This window comes from Vulpes lagopus, chromosome 9 (genome assembly GCF_018345385.1).
Source record: "Vulpes lagopus strain Blue_001 chromosome 9, ASM1834538v1, whole genome shotgun sequence".
NCBI classification, from domain to species: domain Eukaryota; kingdom Metazoa; phylum Chordata; class Mammalia; order Carnivora; family Canidae; genus Vulpes; species Vulpes lagopus.
Genome location: NC_054832.1, coordinates 48,652,015 through 48,666,396, shown reverse-complemented (window position 1 = coordinate 48,666,396; position 14,382 = coordinate 48,652,015). Strand labels below are relative to the sequence as shown.

The window sequence follows — 14,382 nt, the reverse complement described above, 5'->3', positions numbered from 1 at the left end:
CATGGGGGTTTCTGAATACTAGAAGTCATTGTTAAATGTATAGATATATTTAAATAATTATGCTCAGTGTTCTGAAGTGGTTAAAAATTCAGTAGTTTTGAAAAATTAATTTTTGCTTGAAAATAAAATATCATGAGCCTGCAATCAATCCAGGATATTTTCTGCCTAATATTAACTCAAAGATAGTACCTGCTTGAGTTTGGGGACCAAGGCTTATGTATTTATGATATTACGTTGGGGGAAAAAAATTAGTGTTTACTTCACGTGTTTCTTAAAAATCACTGTTCTCTTAAATACCAATGATTCTCTTGATTTGTAAACTTATGTGTACTCTTATGGAATTTTTTTTTTTTAATTTTTTTTTATTTATTTATGATAGTCACAGAGAGAGAGAGAGAGAGAGAGAGAGAGGCAGAGGGAGAAGCAGGCTCCATGCACCGGGAGCCCGACGTGGGATTCGACCCCGGGTCTCCAGGATCCTGCCCTGGGCCAAAGGCAGGCGCTACTCAGGAATCCCTCTTATGGAATTTTTTAATGGCCTTTATCTCCTACCACTTCTCATGAATTTTGACTAATGTATACAACTAATTTTTTTTTTACAACTAATTTTTTATGTTGTTTTGTAATCTGTTGAATAAGTCCATGATCTCATTTGCTATTTCCTTTCTATGAATCAAAGCTCCTTAACAGTTTGATAACAATGGGGTTTTCAAGCTGTGCCTTGTGGTGCCCCAAGATACAAAAACCATTGAACTAGTTGATCTTGGACTTTGCTGCACTGCTTTCCAAGATTTTGGCCATTCCCAATTCCCTAAACCATGACTCAGGAAGATTCTCGATTTGGAGGTCTATCTGGTCACTGTCCACTCCTGCTAATAACATCCTTTTCCCCATCAATATTTTCCCTTCCAGAAGCTCTGCTCTGTGAGCAATATGCACTGTTTTTCATCTCCCTCTCAAAGGTCCTTAGATGTCACAGAAATCAAAAATGACTTCTCAGAGCAAAGGATGGGCTTTTGGACCCATCCTTATGGACCTCTGTCTTTGCCTTTTAGACTAAATACCTTTTTTAAAAATTTATTTTTTAAATCTTATCCTGTGTGGCAGCACCTTCATGCATTGGTCATTTTGTTTTGGCCTGCAGATTTATTAATTTAAATGCCTAGACCTTGGTATACACATTGTTCCTTAACTCTCATGACAGTACATTTTCCTATGTAACTCATGAAGACATCTGTAATTGCTTTAATGGTAAGTACTTTTAGTCAATTTGTTCTAACATTCTTCTTCTGATCCACCTGTTTAGCAAAGAGTGATTCGAAATTCCCCAGGCACTCACCCTAAGTCCTTATTTTCAGGAACTAAGGACATTCTGTGTCCCTCTGCAGAGCCTCTGTAGTTATAGGTGCTTTTGTTTCTGTTCTCATGACTATAACTGCTTTTCGGTTTTCACCTCATTGACTGTATTGGTAGGTGTAAACTGGGTGTGGGCGGGGCAGCTAAGTCAGAGATTAAACAGCAGTCTCAAAGTCCCAGAACTGGAGTGTCTGTCAGTGACCAAATTTGAACAAAACATGGTTCTCACTGGTACTGTTTATGAAACTGTATGGAGCAAATGTGCTGGTCACAGTGCACTTCAAAGAAAACGTGAGGGCAGAGTTAGGTGAATCCATTATATTACCAGGACAATGATTCCTAGCCCTGCCTCCATGTTTTCCCCCGAAAGGACAATACAGTGTATTAATAACTATAGCGGGAAAGGGGCTATATTCCCATAATTATATTGCAAGTATGAAATTTTGCATACATGTTTACATTTAGTTATGCTGGCTTATTAAAAGGACAGTCTTGTGCATTATGCACATAAAAAAAAAGATCTGCCAGGCACCTTGCCAGGGGAAGTCTGACTTTCCAAGGCTATGTTGACGATATGTGTGGAGTTACTGCTTTATTCTGCCACCTTATGTCCTGAGCTTTCTTTCTTTTCTTTTTCTTTAAAGATTTATTTATTTGAGAGAGAGCGTGCACAGAGGACAGGTTAGGGGAGGGGCAGAGAGAGTGGGAGAAGCCGACTCCCCAAGCAGTAGGGAGCCCCATGCAGGGCTTGATCCCAGGATCCTGGGATCATGACCTGAGCCGAAGGCAGCTGCTTAACCAACTGAGCCACCCAGGCATCCCTGTTCTGAGCATTCTAAGAAAGTTTGGGGAAAGTATTTTTAATTTTCAATTCAACAGAGTCTGCTTTGAATTTAGCTTTTAAAATTAAGTTCACTTAAGCTCAAGATTTCACAGTATCATACCTAATCTCTAGAATCCCTAGACACTTCAGTAATTTAAAAATCTCAAGTAAACAGTGTTATTTGAGGCTAAAGGTTTCAAGAACCTCAGATTTTTACACAGACAGAAGATAAAATTAACGAGCTGACTTTGTTAATGAGAATAGAGCTAATGCTGAATATTTACCCTCTTCTAAGGTCTACATGTATTACCTCATCTAAACCCTAAACAAGCCAATGCAGTAAGTTATATTTCCCTCATTTTACAGAATTAGGAACCAAGGTCACCTAACCTGGGATTCAAACCCAAGCATTCTGACTCCAGAGTCCATACTCTTGCCACTGTATTCCAAGATCATTGTATCTTCTAAAATTTAAAAATATTTTTTTCACCAGGTGATACACTTTTGGCCATTCAAGCACCTTCTGGTACTCAGCTGGAGGTACCTATCCCAGAAATGGTATGTAGGAGAACTTTTTTTTTTTTTTTTAAATTTTTATTTATTTATGATAGTCACACACAGAGAGAGAGAGGCAGAGACACAGGCAGAGGGAGAAGCAGACTCCATGCACCGGGAGGCTGACGTGGGATTTGATCCCGGGTCTCCAGGATCGCGCCCTGGGCCAAAGGCAGGCGCCAAACCGCTGCGCCACCCAGGGATCCCATGTAGGAGAACTTTTCTTAAAATTGACCTACTGTCTTTAAGAGGGACAAGTGTTTTCTCTTTAGCTGTACAAGAGCAAACTGTGTGTAAACACTTTCAATTACTGCTTCTTAAGTTTTTTATCTCAAAGTATTGATATCTGAATTTGGATGACTTTAGTAAAATTACAGAAGTGACCGATTCATTTAACATTTTTTGGTTTTTAAAGATTTTATTTATTTATTTATTCATGAGAGACACAGAGAGAGAGAGAGAGGCAGAGGGAGAAGCAGGTTCCATGCAGGAAGCCTGACATGGGACTCGATCCTGGGGCTCCGGGGTCATGCCCTGAGCCAAAGGCAGATGCTCAACCACTGAGCCACCCTGGTGTCCCCCATTTAACATTCTGATTACCAGTTTTATCAAATTTGATTTTGAGCTAGAAGACATGAAGGAATGGGTAATGATACAGTCAGTAATGTTTGAAGAATCAATTAAAATGACTATAACTGATATAACAGTCCTGACTACGGAGAAAGTTCAACTTGAATATCAACAATAATAATAACAACAATAATAACAATAATAGATTGCTTTGAGTCAAAGTCGATTTATTGACTCTGCTATATATAATTCTATGCTATATGTATAATTAGTGCCTAATAGCTTTGCTTATTTTAGTTTTTAATGTTCCAAGGTACTTAGAAATGTTAATATTTATTCATTTGTTTATAACCAATAACTTTAAAGGGTCAGAATGGACAAAAGAAATACCAGATCAATCTAAAGAGTCATTCAGGACCTATCCACGTGCTGCTTATAAATAAAGAGTCCAGTTCGTCTAAGCCTGTGGTTTTTCCTGTCCCCCCACCTGATGACCTCACACAACCCTCCTCTCAGCCCTCCACTCCAGTGACTGCACAGAAATCCAACATAGCAACCCAGAATCTGCCTGAACATGTCTCCGAAAGAAGCCAAAATCTTCAACAGACACCAGCCACAGACTTATCATCAGGTGGGTCTAGGGCCTTTGTTTTAAAAAGTCAAGAAGGGAGAATATGAATACTGTATTAAACAAGTTGGTGAGCTGTTCTGAATGTCAGCTATGGTTATTCTCTTACCAAACACAGGCGGCAAAATGGTAAGCTTAATATTTAGTGTCCCCTGTGTGCCCAGCACTGGGATAGGTGTGATGAGGAAAATTTTAAAACGGACCCTGCCTTTAATTATATTACTACAGATTTGTTTCTGAGGTAACGTAGACGTACAATCTGATTATATGTTCAGACACACAGACAATTGGATACAGGATAATGTGGTTAGGACTGTAGACTTTTAAAACAGAGACCAAGGAAAAGATAGTTAATGGGCCTAAGTATGCAGTGTTCCATAGGATTCCATGTTTGGAATTAATCGAAATTTGTTCATTTCCCCCCACTTTTACTATGTACATATGTCAGGTTTTTCTTTTTTTTTTTTAATCAGAGGCTTACTTGGGTAAGGTTCTTTTATCTCTTAAGTCACTCTAGTATTAAGGGAGTTAAATGCGTTCCAATTACCTTTAAAAAAATCAAAACTGATGTATAGTGACACTTGCCTCCTTTCTTCATACTCTTATTGTCATACTTTTTATTTGGAAGGCTTAGTTTTATGTATTTGAAAAAAGGTCTCAATTCCAATTTAGGATATCTTGCCTTCCTAAGTCGTTTAATCTGAAATGAAAGTAATTAAAACTCTAAAAACTGGGCATTCGGAGGGGTCCAGATCTAAATTATAGAAACTTCCTTGGCACTCAATTTTTTTTCTGTGGTTACATGGCCAGGTATTTAGCCACTCCTTACAGATCCCAAATAAAGGGTCCATGGCAGCTATTCTCTGAATAGTTATTGAATGATTGACTTAGACTTAGTCATGCCAGTCTAGATGTAATATTGCAGACTATTAAAAACAACACTGTAGGACAGCCCGGGTGGCTCAGCGGTTTAGCGCCACCTTCAGCCCAGAGCGTGATCCTGGAGTCCCCTATCGGGTTCCCTGCAGGGAGCCTGCTTCTCCTTCTGCCTGTGTCTCTGCCTCTCTCTCTCTCTGCGTGTGTGTGTGTGTGTGTGTGTGTGTGTGTGTGTGTGTGTGTGTGTGTGTCTCATGAATAAACAAACAAAATCTTTAAAAAACCAAAAAACAAAAAAAAAAACGATATTGTATACAATCCCATGTTTATTTTCACCTTTGGCACACATCTCATGTGTCATGGAATGTGGCATGAGGCTTACTACTCTGGGAGTTCACAATAGTTCAGAATAAGGCTATAAAGATCTAACTGGACACAAAATACTTTTCAGCCTCCTCCTTTCTTTCCTCTATAACTATTCCGATACAGATATAGAATGAGGTGCACAGCAGAAAGCGTTCTTCTTAAAAAGTTTATGATCTAATCATAATCTAGTGGGAGATGTATAAAGGCAGGCAAGTTTTATGTGGTTTAACTTAGACACAATTAGTACATCAGCCTCCACAAAGCATTAAATTTCTGTATATGGTTTTGTATTTGGAAATAGTAGGGAAGAGTAATTTGGGTTCAGTGAGGGAGAACTTTGCTGAGTTGGGACTTTAGTTCATAAGCCAATGAAGATTCCCCAAGAAGGGAAGTAGCATACTTAGAGCTGTGTACTGGTGAGCACAGGAGTAACACAATTAGCAGAGAGGATGCTTTTGGGAAACAGAAGAGATTAGAGGCAATGGAGACTAAAGATTTGATGTCTGCAGTTATGCAACAAGGAGAGAACATTAACACTAAAATGGGTGATAATAGGATTGGAGAAAGAGTTTTTGAGAAATATTGTTTAGGCAAAATAAAATATGTGAGATCTGGAGATAAATTTAACAGGAGGAATGGAAAGTGATGCTGAAGTTTTAAGGTTGGGTGACTGGGAGAATTACAGTACCACTGACTTTGTAAAACCGAGGAGTCAGTTTTGGGCGAATGACAAGTCTTTTGATCTACATCTTGAGTTTGGAAGCTTTAAAGTAATGCCAAGCACAGAGTAGGTGCTCATGAAAATGGTATCTTTTTCATAAAGTTCTATGACCTTAACACTGTGCTGTTAATCAAGCTGCTGTTTAACTGTTTTATGCTGTTTAAATATATACTGTGTTAAATATATGCTGCATTTAAATAAAATTGCTTTTTACTACTAAACTATATAAATAGACATGTGACAACTTTATCACATTTGTTTCCAGCAGGATCTATTAGTGGAGATATCATTGATGAGTTAATGTCTTCTGATGGTAAGCAGTTCAAAGTTTTACTATTTATCAAGAATGCTTTTCTAGAATTTGTAAGTGGCATAAGATTTAAAAGAAATGCAGAACCTATGTTTTTTAACTGCTTAACATCCTATGATGATTTATGAAAAATCTCCCACTTAATAGTAAATCATAGGCATCCTTCAGAATTTTTACTTTTCTGCATTATGAGAAAAAAAGAGCCCATAAGGGGATACTTATTATTGTCACTGAATAAATTTCTAGTTAGTAAACTAGCTCTTTTCATATCTAAAGAATGTGGCCAAGAGGAGTAAAATTATTATAGGTAATCTCAAAATCCAGTTTTGTAAATAATCCAACTAAGACCATTTCAAGCAACCAGTGTGAAGTCCCTGAACTATTATTATTTTAAAATATTTTACTTATTTGAGAGAGAGAGTATAAGCAAAGGGAAGGAAAGGCAGAGGGAGAAGGAGAAGCAGACTCTTCACTGAGCAGGGAGCCCAATGCAGGGGCTCAATCCCAGGACCCTGGGATCATGACCTGAGCTGAAGGCAGAAACTTAATCGATTGAGCCACCCAGGTGCCCCTCCATGAACTATTATTAACATTAGCCAAGTCGTCATCTAATCTGAATTAATTCTTAAAAATACAAAAAAATAATTTTTAATTATTTTAACAATAACTCTTGGCTTCACCTTTTTGTAAGTTCTTAGGTTCAGTCCTGGTTCCTAACAAATATAGCCAAACCTAGGAAGTTGTAACTATTAAAGAGGCAAATGGTACAGTAACCATTAGAGATTACACATTTCTGTAAAAACAGAACATCAGCAGATTAAGTGGAGTTCCTACTTTTGTTTTCAAAGTAGTAATTTGGGCAGCCCCGGTGGCGCAGCGGTTTAGCGCCACCTGCAGCCCAGGGCATGATCCTGGAGACCCTGGATTGGGTCCCACATCAGGCTCTCTGTATGATGCCTGCTTCTCCCTCTGCCTGTGTCTCTGCCTCTCTCTGTCTCTATGAGAAACCAAAACAAAGTAGTAACTTATTTAGCATATCAGAGGATATACTTTGACCAATGTTTCTGAAGCACATATTTTAGTGTGACAAGTTCAAGCCATAAAAATTTTAACCTTTTTCTCAAGCTTTACCTATGCATACCAATCCATAAATTATCTTTAAATGAGAATCCTTCAAAATATACAGTATCTTACAAGTCATTAATTTGATTACTTTTTCTATTATATAGTTAAAAAATTCTTATACATAATTTGGGTAGATGAATTTGAACAGGTTTGTTAAACATCATTAACTGTATGTAAAACCTGTGTTTAACACTGTATTTTTTTTGCTTATAGTGTTTCCTCTCTTACGGCTTTCTCCTACCCCGGCAGATGACTACAACTTTAATTTAGATGATAATGAAGGAGTTTGTGATCTGTTTGATGTCCAGATACTAAATTATTAGATTCCATGGAAACTTGGGACTGTTATCTACCTCTAACTGTAACATTTTAGACTTAATAACCTAAGTATTTAAAATAATGAATGTAACACCTTTTTAGTTCACTGATTCTGAAGTGTTCTCTAATACTTTCTTTTTTACTTCACAAAACTTCATAAAAACAAAGGGCTCTTTTCAACCAAGAACAAAGGGTTTTTTCAAGGGAAAAGTTGATTTAATACCCATAAATCTCCCCCCACCCTCAAGTAATTACATCCTGAGATTTCCACTTTTCTTCCAATTCTGAATCCTTGTTTTTCCCTCTTATGAGAGGAAAGTTAAAGTAGACTTAAGGCCATTGAAAACAAAAAAGTTGGCCAACAGCTCATCACTTGTTTGTCTTATATTTTTTTACTGCCACGAAACTGTCCATGTTTCTGTGTGTCCTCCAATCCAAACACACATTCACTGCCACTTATAAAGTGAAGGATGTAAAGTAGGATATATTAACTGTTTCAGTGAACGGATTTTGTGAAGTGCCTTCTGTTTTAGCACTTTAAGTTTATCACATTTTGTTGACTTCTGACATTCCACTTTCCTAGATTATAGGAAAGATCTGTTTATGTAGTTTGTTTTAAAAATGTGCCAATGCCTGTACATTAACAAGATTTTTAAAAATAAAACTGTATAAAACATTTAATTTATTGGTCTTTTGCGGGAGTTGATGTATCTCCAGTGTATTACAACTGAGCCATTAATCTTGTTGCTTCATCAACATTAACTGGTTCATTTTCATGACACTGCTGAGGAATCTGAAGGGAGAAAAATGTTATATTTTAAAATGTAGATAACAACAGTGAACAAAAATGACTTGTATATAATTGATTATCTAATTTCTTCCAGGCATACCTTTGGAAGTAGAGTAATAAATTCTCATATTTGGACTCAATGTTTTAGAGTCTGAATATGATTCAATATGCTATATATATATTATAGGGCCAAGTATAGTAGAGAGCCAAATACTAAAAATTATACTCAACTTACTGGCTTTAAAAAGTTGGGAGATTAACTTATTAGCCATAACAAAAGCAAAGGATTCCTACTCACCAGCTGTTTCTGCAGAGGTTCAAGGGAAAGGCCTTTTGAGAAATTTGCAAGTTCCTTTTGTATATCTACAAAAGCTTTATTCACTCTGTTAACTTTTTCATCATTCACAATGTTTATCTTTTAAAAAAGAAAAAAGGCCATTAACGATAAAATATATCCAACTTTAATTCAACTTTGTTAAACCTAAAAATCTAAAAATTCATTAACCCTACCCATTTTTGGGGAAAAGTCACACAAAATTTCTTATGGTCTTACCGGGAAATTTTGGACAAAAGGTTCTGGTTTTTTAAAAATAAAAATTATGTGGACATACCTCAGATATAGAGTTGGTTTAGGCACTGAAATACACAACCACACTCCTTTTAGGCTATGGTAGTATCCTCTCTCATTTTAAAACAAGGAACCTGGATTGATGATTTACACTCCTTCTAACAGTCCATCTCTGAATCCTTCCTTGATCTTATTGGATGTCCCTTCCAGTCACTGGAGGACAATTTCCCTTGCAGCACTCCTCTCTTAAATCTAAGAGGTGAGGTGATATTCTTGTTCTTGACTGCTGCTCTCAAACCATTTCTCCTTAAAAACTCAGCTCCTTTGCACCTAATGCATCAGAACATTCTGATACTTCTTCCCTCACTATGTCACTTGTCAACACATTTATTTGCTCCCTCATGCAGGATCTCAAACCTTGGCTCACTGACCTCTCTTATGCCTGGTGATGGGCTTCCAACAGAAATTGAATCCTATGGTTTCTTCATCTTTTCAGGTCCTCAACTGCAGGATTCTTTCCTACCACCTACCTTCAGCCACACAATCCCAAGGGATCACCTTTGGCTGCCTCATTGCTTGTGACTGGACTACCTCCTGTTCTAGTTGATTTAGTTTACTAACATTAACCATTTGTAAGTCTTACTGAAATCGTCTCCCACAAGTTTCACTATTTTTCACATTTTCATATCCTCACTTTTCCTTTAGCCAGCAGATTCCATGACGTTATTTAATCAACCATTTCTTTCTTAACTTTCCTTCTCTTTTCTTCCTTAATCAAACCTGCTGGGCAACCTAGTCAAATCCAACTGACAGCTTTTTCTGAGACTAAAAATGAATCTGGAGGAAATGATGATTGACTGGCTTGCTTCACTTTGAGTTCGTGACCACAAACTTTAATTTACCACATAGATAATGGTAAGCCCAGCAATCTTACAACCTCCGCTTAGTTAAGTTAGGCTACTTTCTGAAAAAACTATTTGATAATTTCTCTAACCAGCCTGCTTATCCAGATTTCCCTCTTTTAGATCTATTAGTATATATAAAGCTTCTAGTATGACCTCCTGTCAGTCAAATACACCAAGTTTTTCCCTAGCTTGAGGCCTTTGCATTTGCTATTCTCTACCTAGAATATGCTGCTCCCAACACTTAACTTTAGACTAACTGCTCCTTATTTGGATCTCAGCTTCATTGTCAACTTTGAAGATAACCCTATATAAAATTGTCACTCCCTACCCATATCATATCACCTAGCTTTATTTTCTTTATAGCACTTATAAGTCATAAAATGCTTGATCAAAAAGCTCAATTTAGATAGTTGATAAAAACTGAAAGATAAAATGTTACATTTCTATGACTATTATGACAATTACTCAGTCCTGAGAGCTGACTCCACCTACTACTTAAACTTGAAAATATTCCTTTGAAGAATTTTCTTCGAAAATCTACGTAGGCTCAAAGAAATTTCCCATTTCCCAAATATTTTGGGGGAAAAAAAAGCACAAAAACAAACATCTTTATTTTCAAATTTTGCATTTTAAGAAAGAAAAGATCTTATTTTATAGGTTTTTGTTTGAGTTGTAGATACCTTCAGGGAGACCAGAATTAGTGAGGAGAAAAAGAATGGGGGGGTGCTGACCAGCATTTTATGTCTTGCTTTGTTAAGAGGTTCTTGACTATATTTGAGTTCAGAGATAAGAACTGTTTCCCATACTATGGTTTTTCACTGATAAAGCTTTTAAAAACAGTTCTTTGAATGACTGATAAAGCTTTTAAATCCATTCTTTGGAGCCTCATGCATTTATAGTGTCTTTTCTTTTTTCACACATCTACATCAAAAAAGGGAGGTAAGTTTTTTCATTTAAAAAAAAATGTTGAAAATTATCCTGCCTTTGTGAGAAAAGAACCTGTATTACATAATAGCATTTGGTTTCCCAGTGGCTTTACAACTATGCTTTGCTAGTAAACAATAAAGTTAGAATGCGTACTCACCTTCTTAAGATTAGTGGTAACTGGTTTTGCTTTGTTTTTAGACTTAAAGTTTTTTTGGCTGGCTATATGAAATACACTCCTGGACTTCTGTCCTCTTAGTTTGTTCTTGGCCATTGTCTAGGGGGAAAAAAAAAAAGGAGCTCAATTAACTGCCCACATTTATAAACTATAAATCAATTTAAGTTTTTAAAGTAAAGATACTAATTTAAGAAATTGCATTTTATTCTTGATTATTTTTAAAGTTGCTGCATATATTAAATTATTTTCATGTCTTTCATCGTTACTAGGTTTTCTGCTGTTTGAGTGCAGAGTATATCTTATTCTTTCCAGTATCTCTAATACCTGGCCCATTGGAAGTACCATGTTAATTTCTGCTAGTTTAAGTCATTAATACCAACACAATTGCTTTCTCAGCTCTCTGCAGCATCTGATCATGTTAACCATCACCAGCCATCCTGCTAGTTTATATATACTACTATGCTATTCTGGTTCCCATCATACTTTAGGATGGACTCCTGTCTCCTTTCTCATTCCTTTTTACTTGCCTCACTTTCTCACTTACGTACACTTCCTCAAAATCAGTCCTTAATCTTAACTTCCTACCTTAAATTACTTTCACAACTTCCATATCACCTCTATCTGAATGGCTCTTGGCTTGAAACTTTACATATTTTCTTTGTTCTACAGAGCACTAGCCTTATAAATCTTACATGTCTCACGTTTGCTTTAACAATGCATAGAGGAAAAATTTAAAAATATTAAGTTAAGGGCAGCACCAGTGGTGCAGCGGTTTAGCGACGCCTGCAGCCGGGGCTGTGATCCTGGAGACCCAGGATCGAGTCCTGTGACAGGCTCCCAGCATGGAGCCTGCTTCTCCCTCTGCCTGTGTCTCTGCCTCTCTCTCTGTGCCTCTCATGAATAAATAAATAAAATCTTAAAAAAATATACTAAGATTTATTGAGCTTGTAGTATTACGTGTATAATATGTGTTTACGCACTATGTGAATATTATAGGTGCTTTAATTTACACAAGACTTTGTGGGAGGTACTGTTTATTATCCCCATTTTACAGGTAAAACTGATGCAAAGAGGTCAATTTGACCAATGTCACAGTTAGTAATGAAGAAATGACACGATTCAAAGCCAGGGAGACTAGATATGGTCTCATGTAAAAATAAAGCCAATACAGAAACATAATGTAATACTGACTGGTTCAGGACTGGATTACTGCTACCGTCGTTAGGTCCATTTGGTTAGACCACAGATGGGCAAACTGTATCAATGGACCAAACTCAAGTGTTGGTAGCACACAGCTATGTTTATGGCCACCTTCCTGCTACAACGGTGGCCAAAAAAGCCTAAATAATTTATCATCTGGCCCTTTGCAGAAAGATTGCCAACCTCTGGCTTAAGTCATCCGCATTCAAGTCTATGTGATGAACCTCCCCAATATTAAAAACTTTGAATCACTCTTCCAGTGCACTAGGGGCAGTGCGCTTTGTCCTGGTATAACGTCGGAGCCCCAGATCTAGCTTAAACACACCCAACATACCTCCTGCCACTTCTCTATACACACCCCTCCTAGTTTACTAATTGCTCTCTGAAGACACTGAATGTTCCTTTCTTGCCTTTGCTCGACTTCTCTCTCTCTCTCTCTCAACTGAAATTTATATCCTCCTTCAGTGACTAGCTTCAATAAACTACTAGGGGGCAGCAATGCTTTCAAACGCCAACCGTCCTCCGACTCCAAACAAACAGGAACACAGTAGGAAATTCATGATTCCGACACGGGAAGAAGATACACATCCTATCCCCACCAATCAGACAGACACACTCTAAAATCCTTCCAATAATAGCCCAAATCCAATCACTCACCTAGTATTCGTAACTTACCATGTGCCAGGGGTGGTTTAAAAGCGACAGACTTAACAAAAAGCGATATACGCATATACGTGCGTGATACAGACAGACGCGGGATATGGCTTTGCCAGCAGCAGCATACACATGGGCGCAAGAGGGAGAAGTCCACTGGAACTGTGGGCTTGAGGAAGGTTCACGAGGACCCCGGGAATACCCTGGGGGTGGGGCAATACTGAAGTTCTCTGACAACAACGTGAATATTGGGATGACAGGGGACGCAACGAAAAACTGGCACCCGGACAGGGGCTTACGGCCCACAAGGCGCCGGGGTTTCGGGCCTCCGCCCGCGAGCCCGCTGCCCACTGGGGTTGCCGGAGGCAGCCCGCGACCGAGCCCGGCCTCCAGGCCTCACTGACACGAGACCCATCAGTCCTGCCCCAAACCCCGAAAACTTCCCGCCAGTCTGCCAGAAAACCCACCTTCACCACACCTTCAATGCCCTCGTGCAGCAGCTCACGACCCACGCGACGCCATCTGCACGCACAGGAGCTTCCGGAAGTTCCGGGGGAGAAGCAGCCAGTCAAAAACTCCTCCCGCAGGCCGTAGTCCCGCCCACCGGGCGGAGCCCCGCCCACAGCGCAGGTCCAGCCCACACGAAGCCCCGCCCACCGGGCGAAGCACCACCCACAGCGCAGGTCCAGCCCACACGAAGCCCCACCCACAGCGCGGTCTAGCCCAGACGAAGCCCCGCCCACCGAGCACAGTCCCGCCCACAGCGCTCGGTCCAGCCCAGACGAAGCCCCGCCCACCTGACGCCATTCCGCTCGGGGCGGGGTCCCACCCTCGTAACGTGGCCCCGCCCCTGGGGCGAAGTGTCCGCCCCCCGGCATGGGAGGCCGGGCCCCAAGAGCATCCCTTACCTGCGGCGGGATGGAGGAGCGGCCTTCGGCCCCGGCGAGCTCAGGGCGTTGGAGATGCAGCCAAGCCTGGACTTCCCTCGCGGGGAGGTATGTGTGCGGAGCGCACTGAGGCGTTTCCGAGGCTCGGAGCCGGGAAGTCCGTCCGCACGTCCGCACGTCCGCTCTCAGCCGCAGACTCCCGGCCGGCTCTGCCCGCGCTCCCGGGAGGGGGCGCTGCGCACCTGCGCACCCGCGGACCCGGGAGGGGGCGCTGCGCACCTGCCCTCGCTGCGCACCTGCGCTCACGGCGTCGGGCCTCGCCGGCCTCGCCGAGAATTTTCTTTCCGCTGCATCAGCCACTTGCCTGTTATAGGAAGAGGAACCACTTTTATTTATTTTTTTATATTAACTTTTTTTGAGGAGCCACTTTTACAGTAAATCCTGTCAGTATGTGTATGGTCATCACACACAACAAATTAGGGAATATACTGAGGAAAGAGGAATAAATTACCTGTCAGTGTGCGTTTATTCAAATGTTGTATTCTAAGAGCGACTTTAAAAAACAAAAACAACCGGGATCCCTGGGTGGCGCAGGGCGCGATCCTGGAGACCCGGGATCGAGTCCCAC

The 14,382-nt window shown here is 39.9% G+C and overlaps 2 protein-coding genes across 5 annotated transcripts in view; one reads left to right on the top strand and one right to left on the bottom strand.

Moving 5' to 3' along the window:
* E2F5 (E2F transcription factor 5) overlaps nucleotides 1-8,329 on the top strand; it is a 29,660-nt gene extending 21,331 nt beyond the window's left edge. Inside the window, exons 4-8 of one of the 4 annotated variants that reach the window (XM_041769271.1) lie at nucleotides 1,208-1,251; nucleotides 2,673-2,737; nucleotides 3,671-3,935; nucleotides 6,164-6,208; nucleotides 7,544-8,329. In XM_041769271.1, coding sequence (XP_041625205.1) covers nucleotides 1,208-1,251; nucleotides 2,673-2,737; nucleotides 3,671-3,935; nucleotides 6,164-6,208; nucleotides 7,544-7,653 — 529 coding nt within the window. In that variant the 3' untranslated portion in view covers nucleotides 7,654-8,329. Of the gene's footprint in view, nucleotides 1-1,207; nucleotides 1,252-2,672; nucleotides 2,738-3,670; nucleotides 3,936-6,160; nucleotides 6,862-7,543 lie in introns of those variants that run through there. The other 3 variants (XM_041769270.1, XM_041769269.1, XM_041769268.1) reach the window with 3 other exon arrangements.
* RBIS (ribosomal biogenesis factor) lies at nucleotides 8,314-13,460 on the bottom strand. The gene is made up of 4 exons (XM_041769272.1): nucleotides 13,335-13,460; nucleotides 10,996-11,112; nucleotides 8,737-8,853; nucleotides 8,314-8,441 (listed from the first exon to the last, which is right to left on the bottom strand). The coding sequence occupies exons 2-4, from the start codon at nucleotides 11,107-11,109 to the stop codon at nucleotides 8,370-8,372; spliced, it is 303 nt and encodes a 100-aa protein (XP_041625206.1). The 5' UTR covers nucleotides 11,110-11,112; nucleotides 13,335-13,460; the 3' UTR covers nucleotides 8,314-8,369.
* Nucleotides 13,461-14,382: the final 922 nt, after the last annotated feature.

What these genes read in the sequence shown, in the direction of transcription:
- RBIS (XM_041769272.1), bottom strand. Translation starts at nt 11,109, where the DNA reads ATGGCCAAGAACAAACTAAGAGGACAGAAGTCCAGGAGTGTATTTCAT. An exon ending in TTACCACTAATCTTAAGAAG is followed by an intron (nt 8,854 to 10,995) that starts GTGAGTACGCAT and finishes CTTTTTTAAAAG; the next exon opens with ATAAACATTGTGAATGATGA. An exon ending in AACCTCTGCAGAAACAGCTG is followed by an intron (nt 8,442 to 8,736) that starts GTGAGTAGGAAT and finishes TTCTCCCTTCAG; the next exon opens with ATTCCTCAGCAGTGTCATGA.